Below are 9,675 nucleotides of genomic sequence, written 5' to 3'. Positions count from 1 at the left end.
ATTGTAGTAAAAATACTGCTAAAAGATATTTTTTCGAAAAAGTTACTCAAGTAAATCTAATTAGTTATTATCTAACTAATAGAAAAAGAAAAAGTGTTTCTTCTCAAGACACACTCCAGTCCTGGCTAAACTCTTCCTAAGTTTTATATTGTAATAAAAGAAAAGCTGAATTATAGATCAAATTTGGCAACAAAAAAGTTTTTATTCTGCACATCAACAACAAAGCATATTGTCTAAAGAAAACCACAACTGTCCTTTAACTGCTTAGGATTGGTGTTTGGTCTACACAAAACATCTTCATTACATTTTTAGTCCAAAAACATTTTTAGTTGATCACATTTTGGGCCTCTTGTCACTTTAAATCCAAATAAGCTGCTGCTGGTAATGCCCCCAAGTTTAACAGTTACACTCAAATGTGAAAATGTTTGCAACTGGATGTGCAATTATGCAACGGTGCATCTTTGAAAAGCAGAAGTGGGGCCTCCTGCACAACCAGCAAGAATAAAGATAGTGGTTTCCGGCTGGTAAGTAAACAACAAAACAATAGTTTTTTCTAGCAGCCATTGTACAGAAGTAAAACCAGCTGAACAAACATGCTGGAGCTTAAGTTGGTTTGCTAGGTAACGAGCTGGTCTTTACTTTAGTTGCTAGGTGACGCTGCAGTGCACAACAATCCGGATCATTATCCAGACATCAAAAAGAAAAAGACGAAAAGAAACCAACTTGATAGGGTTTTTTTAAAGAGCTTTCTCTGTTTTTAGAAGCAGTAGAAACCCAAACAGATGTTTAAAAACGTGCAAAATGTGATCCGTTTTGTTTAATCCTTGACTTAAAGACAATGAAAACTCCAAATATTGCCTGTGAAGAATTGAATATTACATAAAATTAATTCAAAAGGATATTTTAATCAGTAATGTCAGATTTCTGGAATGTGTGTCCACATCTCTGTTCTTGTTTATGGCTCTTTTTGCATGAATTACTGCGTCCATGTGGCATGTCACGGAGGCAATCAGCCTGTCGTTCTGCTGAGGTTTAACGTCACTCAGCATTCTAGGTGAAAGCTGCTCCCTGCTCTGCACTTTATCACTTGGCTAAAACCACCAGTTGTTCTTTTCTGTACAACATTAGAAATAAGCAAATAAATTCCTTTTTTAATGAATTTGAACCCAATGAATATCAAAAAATGCCTCTTGAGGAGTTTAGGGTGAAACATTTACAAATAAAAGTATTAAATGGAAAATGTTTATGAATTTTGCATTAATCTAAAACTGTATTTTGTGCAGTTTTAGATTAATTACTGCTCTGAAAATATATATTTAAAAAATTTTTTAGCAAATGGCCTCTATTTGAGTAACAATCGATTACAAAATCAGTTGATTATTTTAATCGATTCATCATGATTAATCCGACTAATTGTTTCCATTCTGGCATCACGTTGCTGCTCACCTGGATGCTCCAGAGCATAAAACTCCATTTTATCTGGTTATAATCTCACAACTTCTGCATGTTTCTTTGCTGTTGCCCTGTGCAGCTTTTTAAACCCTGAAATGTCACAGGAGACACCTCCCACTTCCACCTTCATTTGAAATTTTCACTTCCTTCACGTCGTTTCTGTGATGTACTTTAACATAGCGTCTCCCCTGCGCCATCACTCTGGTGGCAGGGTGCACTGCTGACACTTCTTGATCCGACTCTTCCCCGTGCACGACTCCCAGGTAAGCCCGCAGAATCACTCCTCACCTGCTACAAGAAATCATGCAGCGACAGAAAGTTTCTGATTTAAATGAAAGCTCTTTCTTCCTCAAATTCCACATGGTTTGGGTTTCTCTTCCTTCACATGGAGGGATTTGTGGCCTGCGATGTTTTCCACCCCAGCGGGGAGTCACAGGTTATTGACATGCATTTGGGCTTGTGATGAAATTACAAGCCCTTCTGTTTTGCAGAAGGGCTTATTAAATTAGGCGCAGGGCTGCCTCAGATGTCTTGTGATGCACATGCAGCAGGACTGCTGTACGCTGTGTTCAGCTTAGGCGCGGCTGCAGATTTCAGGAAGTAAAATCTACAAATGGAGGTAAAACAGAACCCAATTTCTGTTTGTTTAATTTTCCGAACGAGCCTTACTGTAAATGATGCAAAGCTTCGTTGGACTTCAAATTTTAAACGATTTGACTGTTTTTTTCTGACACTTTATTTGAAGATATTTGTTTTATGTGATTGTTTAAAGGGGAAGGGGAACAAAAATGAGTGTTTTTGAGAAAGTGGAGGGAAAATAAGAGAAAAGTCTGAAGGTTTGTTCCTCTGTCTTGAAGGATGTGGTGAAACCGTCGCTTTAGCCTTTTAGGGTCACGATGTGTGAACCTCAAACATCATAGCATCATCTTCTGGTGTTAGATTTTCTATATTACCTTGTATGGTTGTGTCAGCATGCAGAATTGCTTCATTGTGGCTTGAATTAAAGAGAGAAGAGGCAACAGTTACAGACGGACAAGAGGAAGCAGTTGTGAAAACTTTTGCTTCCCCTTTTTTTTCTAGTTTTCCTGCAGTGCAATCAGCTTTGTGCCAGCTGGTCTGTCTCAACCTGAAATCAGAAATGCTCAAATTGGCCACATATATCATGCATGTTGTGTTTATCAAATAAAAATTGTGTTTTTTTTTTTGTTGCTTCCTGCCCAGTTCACCATGTCCAGGAAGGTTGTGAGAACCAGCAAGTTCCGTCACGTCTTTGGCCAGGCCGTCAAGGCCGACCAGTGTTACGATGACATCCGCATCTCCACTATGACCTGGGACAGCAACTTCTGCTCCGTCAACCCCAAGTTTGTGTCCATGATAGTGGACGCCAGTGGCGGCGGGGCCTTCATGGTGCTGCCCCTCAACAAGGTGCGAGAAAATGCATCCACTGCTTCAGTTTCATGCAGTTGATAAACCTGAAAATCGCTTCTGATGCAACATCTTTGGGTTTGCAAAGCCACGCTTTCAGTCTGAAATTTGAATTGTGCTGTCAGCGTCATGCAGGCGACTGAAAAAGGAAGTCGTAAGCCGTCTTTTCAGTCTTTCTTCACGTCACTTGCCTTGCTCTGCTGTTGAGTTTTCACCATATTAGGAGTTTGTTGTCATGTCAGTGCAGAGACCGGATGTGGCCTAAAGCTGCTGTGCCTCAACTTTTACGTTTACTTTGCAGCTTCTCTGCTGAATCCGGCTGTAAAATCAGTCGGGCAGCGGCTAACGATTCATTTAGCTATCAGTTAGTCTGAAAATAAATCGATTAACTGGATAAAAAAGTACTCAAAAATGCAAATAAGCAAGGAATTAATTTACTTTTTAAAATAAACTTTTCTTTTTATGGCCTAAAATGGAGAATATTTGTAACAGAGAATCATCTGGAGCTGAAGATATATTTCAAAAGTCAACATGAAAAAAGATTAACTGAACTTAATCAGGCATTGATTTAGTAAAGGGTGGTGACGACATTATCAGGTTAACTGATTAATAATTGGACTGAAAAAACTGCTTAATAAGAGAATATGAACCAGTTGAACTAAAATTGCCATCTGAGTGATTCTGTGTAGAAAATATGAACAAACAATGTAGTTTTTTTTTTGTAATCTTTTTGCAGTGTTTTGTCTTATTTCCTGCCCTCTCTGTGTTATTGTTTCATGCATGTTGCCTTATTTTGAGTGTGCTTTCTCTTGTTAATAATGAATCGATCACTAATTTAGTTGACGATTATTTCAATAATTGATGAATCACAATTAATTGTTTCAGTTAAAGAAAACAGCTAGCAGCTGTATGAGGGTCAACATTATTGAAACTGTTAAATAAATAAGTTACACAAAGTTAACTTAAAAATACAAATTCCCCTTTTTGTTCTCATGAAATTATTTTAAAAGATAGATTTGCTTCTGTGGGATAATTTGTTTCATGCGAATCGTTATTTCAGTTTGAGGAAGCTCAGTCACAGATTAATATCCTTTTAAGGAAGTTAATTAAATCTATTTGGTTTAAAATGCCAAAGTTTTAGGAATCATTGGTTGGGTTAAAACATAACCCACATCATTCACTCGTAGGGTTAAATTTAGATACTTTAATTTTGCCATTGCATTTAATGAACAGATAGAAAAAACAGTATTAAATCATAAATGTATCTGTTATCTGGTTGCATCTGACCTCAATTTGGATTTTTCTTTCTGCTGCTTTGCTGATTACACACGACCAACATAAACTCTAATAAAACAGTTTGGGATCAAATTAAAATCCCAAACCAAAAAAAAAGGCAGACCTGAAAAAAGGAGAGATGATCCACCTTAAATGTATTACATTAACTAATCACAAGTAATCAAATTCAGTCTGCTAAGTTATTTACAGGTAAACAAATGTAAATAAAGTAAATTTAACAAATTTAGATAAAATACTTGTGACCAATTAACACTTTTTTGTTGTTTGAAGCTTCTAGTTCACCAGACCTGCAGAATGAATCCAATTGATTAACTGCTGGAGCTGAACATTACAGGACTGGATGTAAAATTATTGTAGTTTGGAATGGCCAGTAGGGGGCGACAAATGCTGGCAGGAGATAACTCATTTAGTCTAATGTAGTTACAATTTATTCATCTGTACTCGCTTTGTTTAAATCTTACTTCATTTTCTTCACTAATTTTACAAAGAATTATAACGTCACGTTCCACCATGTTGCAAAGAATGAAAGCAACAGGTGAAGCATTTCCAACCACCCAAACTAAAACAACCATGAAACGTGTCAGATGCGTCCTGCAAGTCTGCTGGTGTTCCCTTTCCTCTTCACACGAAGATGTGGCAGAAATGTGGGCATTAAATTACAACGAAACAGAACTACTATCTAGTGCTGTCGTTTTGTTCGTTTTAGCTGTTCAAACATGTAAGGGGAACATTTTTGTGCTTCCAATTGAGCTTCTAAAAACAGCCCAAGAAAAACCACAAAGCTCTGAGATGAAGATCATGTTTTAAAGAAAATGTTCAAAAACCTCCAAATTGTGGAGTCACATTCGACTGCGTTGTTACCTAGCAACCCCGGCTGAGTTTCACCCGTTACATACGATCCAAGCTGAGCTCCAGCACATTTGGTCAGCTGACTTCACTGCCGTATGTGCTGAAAATGGCTGCTGGAAAACACAAGCAACTTACCATCCAGAAAACCCTTCATGCATTCTTGTTGGTTGTGCTGGAGGCTTTACTTATGCTTTTCGAAGATGTACGGATGTATAATTGTGCATCGGTTTGCAGCCATTTTCAGATGCCAGTGTAAACAGTCAGTTGCAGAGTGTGGCCAACAACAGCTTATTTGGATTTAAAGATATTCTGAAACAGCTCAAAACAGACAGACTAAAATCTTATCATCCAAAAATGACTTTGTGCTAAAAAAGCATTTTTTGTTTCGCCCACTGACCTGTCCGAACCTGTTCAAAGAAGCCCACTAGGTTGTCCTAAGGTGCTCTGTAACCTGGTTACCAGACAGTGGGAGCAATTAAAGGGGAAGCTGACCTGTAGTTTTCTAACCTAATTTCATTCCTCATGGCAGTTAAAGCTGTATTTCATTAATCTCTGCTTCTTGAAGCAATCCTAAATGTCCTCGACGTTTGTGTCTGCAGACTGGACGCATCGACATGTCCTACCCCACCGTCTGCGGCCACACGGGTCCGGTTCTGGACATCGAGTTCTGCCCTCACAATGACAACATCATTGCCAGTGGATCTGAGGACTGCAGCGTCATGGTGGGGCCACAGAAACTCCCTTCTGCTTCAACACACCCTGGGTTGTGTCATGTGACTTACATGTGGGATTTTGTGATCAGATTTGGGAGATCCCAGATGGCGGGCTCACCTCACCGCTCACAGAGCCGGTCGTGAAGCTGGAAGGTCACTGTAAGCGTGTCGGCATCCTGAGCTGGCACCCCACCGCCCACAACGTGCTGCTGAGTGCAGGTGACCTCTGACTTTCACATGATCTGTTAGGGAACTGTAGTTTTCAGGAACCAGAATAGGAACAGGAAGTTCTCTCTGTTGTAAGACACTTCAGTTCACAAAGTCAGGGAGCGTGTTGCAAATTGAAACTTTAGCTTGAAATTAGATATTAATTTATCACCTTTCACAGCCAATTTATTTACCAATATCTCCATCGCAACAGCACAGTCCCTTGCTGAAACTCAAAAGGTTTCACCTGAACTGGTTTGCTCCCTGCAGGTTCTGATAATGTGATAATCCTGTGGAACGTGGCTCGGGGAGAGGAGGTGGTGAGGATCGACAGCGTTCATCCCGACCTCATCTACAGCGCCTGCTGGAACAGGGACGGCTCCAGGATCCTCACCTCCTGCAAAGACAAGAAGCTGAGAGTGCTGGACCCCCGCAAAGGCACCGTGCTCTTTGTAAGTGCTGCTTCTGGAAAAGGGCTCTTCCTGCAGACTGCAAAGTTTACAGAAAGTCTAATAATAATGATAATAGTTGTTAAAAATCTAATCAATGTTTTGTAAAATTGTTGGCAATAATCGTAGCATTAGTTGCCACAACCTAAATGTCTGAACCGTTGCTCTTCTGCGCCCCCTACAGGAGAAGGATAAACCCCACGAAGGCTCCCGGCCTGTGAGAGCCGTGTTCGTGTCTGATGGGAAGATCCTGAGCACCGGCTTCAGCCGCATGAGTGAACGGCAGGTGGCGCTGTGGGATCCGGTGAGTGAAGGAAAAAACCTGCAACTACTACTACAACCTCTAATAATAATAATAATAATAATAATAATAATAATAATAATAATAATGACAACAATAATGATAATGATAATAATAATAATGATAATAATAATAATGAGTTAGTGCTCCTGGGAATCTCATCTCAGATAAAGAAAAAATAAATTATGTGTTTTAAAATTTAAAATTCTGGTTCCTATATTTATTTTATGTTTTTCTTTTTTTGCCTGGACGACTTAATGAATTGCAATTAGACTCGAAATAAGACAAAACGAACTTTCAAGTAACTTTTCAGCAAATTAGAGCTTGTTTTGAGTCAAAAGTTCTTGAACGTTGATCAAATTTGCATTAGTTTTTTTATTATAACAAGACCTTTTCCTTCTTTTTATTGATATTAATGAATTATTGACTAAAAACAAACTCCTACATCTTGTTACTTAAAGTCATTTTTTCTTACTTCAAGTGCACTAAGATATTTGCACAATAAGTTAGACCAAAATCACTTGGTAAGATTGTTTTTGCAGTGCACAATTCTTAGAAGCGACTCAAAACTATGAGCTTTTACAGTTGGAGAGGTTTTACAGTCGTATTATTTGTGGGAAAATAATAAAATTCATCTCTTATTTACGCCAGTTTGTCTGCTTTAATGTTTTCCTCTGGTTATTATGAAAGCAGCAATTCTTCTTCTTTTTCTGTAGAACAACTTTGGAGAGCCACTGACCCTGCAAGAGCTGGACACGAGCAGCGGCGTCCTCCTGCCGTTCTTCGACCCAGACACGGGAATCATCTACCTCTGTGGCAAGGTTGGGTTCAGAGTGGGAAACTATCTGTGATTCCCACCCAGACGCACAAACGGCTCAATGTTTCTTGTGGTGGCCTTCTCGCAGGGAGACAGCAGCATCCGTTACTTCGAAGTGACGGACGAGGCTCCTTACGTCCACTACCTGTCCATGTTCAGCAGCAAGGAGAGCCAGAAGGGGATGGGATACATGCCCAAGAGAGGCCTGGAGGTCAACAAGTGTGAAATCGCAAGGTAACAAAACCATAAGCTTTCTTTTCATGCATTACACTGCAAAAACACAAAAGCTTATCAAGTATTATTGGTCTAGTTTCCAGTGCAAATATCTCAGAAATAAGACAAAAGTTACAAATAACTTTTCAAAAATAAATATGAGCTTTTTTTAAAGTCAATAATTCCTTAATATTTGTGAAAAAGTCCTTGTTCCACTGGCAGATTATTTAACTTATGACATGGGAAAAATGTCTTGTTATAAGTGAAATAATCAGTTACTTTTTCACAAATATTAAAGAATTATTTTCTTAATACGAGCGCATATTTATTTCTGAAAAGTTACTTGTAAGTTAGTTTTGTCTTATTTCAACTGTACGAAGGTATTTGCACTAAAAACTAAACCAAAAATACTTGGTAAGATTTTGTGCTTTTGCAGTTTGTTCCTGGAAGTTTATAATCTTGCTTGCTTGGAACTAAATGTGTCAACAATTAATCAAAATGTTTATCATAACATATGATAAACAAGACCCGTTTCTGATAGAGAGTTTATTGCTAAGTTTCTGCAATAAATAATCAAAATCATTGCATTTAAGTGATGCGAACTTCCACCTGCAGGTGGCAGTATTTCTTAGCATTACTTGTTCTTTTGCAGGTTATTTCACTAATAATGAGACATTTCCTGCCACTAGAACTGGGACTTTTTTTTACAATTAATATTAATAATTTTTTGACTTAAAACTAACTCCTATATCTTGTTGAAAAGTTACTTGTAAATTAGCTTGGTCTTGATTCAAGTGCACTGAAAACTAGATCAAAATACTCGGTAAGATTTTGTACTTTTGCAGTGAATACAGTGTTTCAGTAGAAAAACTTGTCACACATTTGTCATTTTGCTCATATTGTATCCAAATACTTTTACCTTCAGGTTCTACAAACTGCATGAGAGGAAATGTGAACCCATAGTCATGACGGTACCTCGTAAGGTGAGTTTCTAAACGCAGCAGAAACACAGTGGGTGACGTTGAGGTTAGCTGACCGTTTCCTGCTTTGGCTGTGCAGTCGGATCTGTTCCAGGAGGATCTATACCCAGACACCGTCGGACCCGAGCCGTCGGTTGAAGCCGATGAGTGGTTTGATGGGAAAGAAGCTCCGCCTGTTCTGATTTCCCTAAAGGACGGTTTTGTAGCCACCACCAAGGCCAAGGAATTCAAAGTCCATAAGAGTCTCCTGAAGACTACGACTGCTTCTGCGGGGAGCCAACTAGGCGGCAGTGGGGTGAGAAAACTGTCTTTTCTACTATTCTCAGGCTTGATTATCCTGAATTTGACCATTTCTGCTCACTGACGCTCACTTCCTGTGTGTTTCTCAGGAGGTGGAGTCTCTAAGGAAGGAGGTGAAGGACCTGAAAGCAGCTTTAGAGGAGCTGACCAAGCGCGTGAAAGAACTGGAGACCAAAAACTAAACGGACAAAAATTCAACAAAATTTAAAGACAGAAAAACACAAAGCGAAAAGTCAAAAGTAAAACAATGGAGCCAAAACAGACAGGGAGAAAACTGCTGTTAACCTTTGGCTGTGAATTAAAGGGGAAAATTAAAACAGCAGTTGTTTGAAAATGGTTTTAGCCTGAAGCTTGAATTTGTTTTGTTTGTCTGTGGGAACAAGTTTTGATTTATATTTTAATATATGTGTTAAAAATAAAGGTTTTCTGTATTTTCCAAAGTCTTCTTTTGATTTGATTCTTTATTCATTTTTGCAATACAAATATAAAATATTACAAAAGTATTCAGAAATATCAACAAGATCAATAAAAACATCTCAATAAATACAGTTAATTAAACCTAAAATTCAGTTTCTCATAAAGTTGAAACTATATACTGAAGAAAATCAGGCTCAGATAAAGCGATTAAATTGAAATATCAACTCAAATGTTTACACATAAATATGAAAAAACA

The 9,675-nt window shown here is 38.4% G+C and overlaps 1 protein-coding gene across 2 annotated transcripts; it reads left to right on the top strand.

Moving 5' to 3' along the window:
- Positions 1–1,610: 1,610 nt before the first annotated feature.
- Positions 1,611–9,445, top strand: coro1a (coronin, actin binding protein, 1A). 2 transcript variants are annotated; one of them, XM_055051782.1, is made up of 11 exons: positions 1,611–1,715; positions 2,674–2,877; positions 5,622–5,744; positions 5,825–5,954; positions 6,213–6,394; positions 6,576–6,695; positions 7,409–7,513; positions 7,598–7,743; positions 8,648–8,705; positions 8,782–8,997; positions 9,092–9,445. In XM_055051782.1, the coding sequence occupies exons 2-11, from the start codon at positions 2,680–2,682 to the stop codon at positions 9,182–9,184; spliced, it is 1,371 nt and encodes a 456-aa protein (XP_054907757.1). In that variant the 5' UTR covers positions 1,611–1,715; positions 2,674–2,679; the 3' UTR covers positions 9,185–9,445. The 2 variants fall into 2 exon arrangements, with proteins under 2 accessions (XP_054907757.1, XP_054907756.1); XM_055051781.1 differs by lacking the exon at positions 1,611–1,715 and adding an exon at positions 1,959–2,071.
- The last annotated feature ends 230 nt before the right edge of the window (positions 9,446–9,675 follow it).

This window comes from Poeciliopsis prolifica, unplaced genomic scaffold, assembly GCF_027474105.1.
Source record: "Poeciliopsis prolifica strain line A6 unplaced genomic scaffold, Auburn_PproV2 SCAFFOLD034, whole genome shotgun sequence".
Lineage (NCBI taxonomy): Eukaryota > Metazoa > Chordata > Actinopteri > Cyprinodontiformes > Poeciliidae > Poeciliopsis > Poeciliopsis prolifica.
This window is presented reverse-complemented; position numbering and strand designations above follow the sequence as displayed.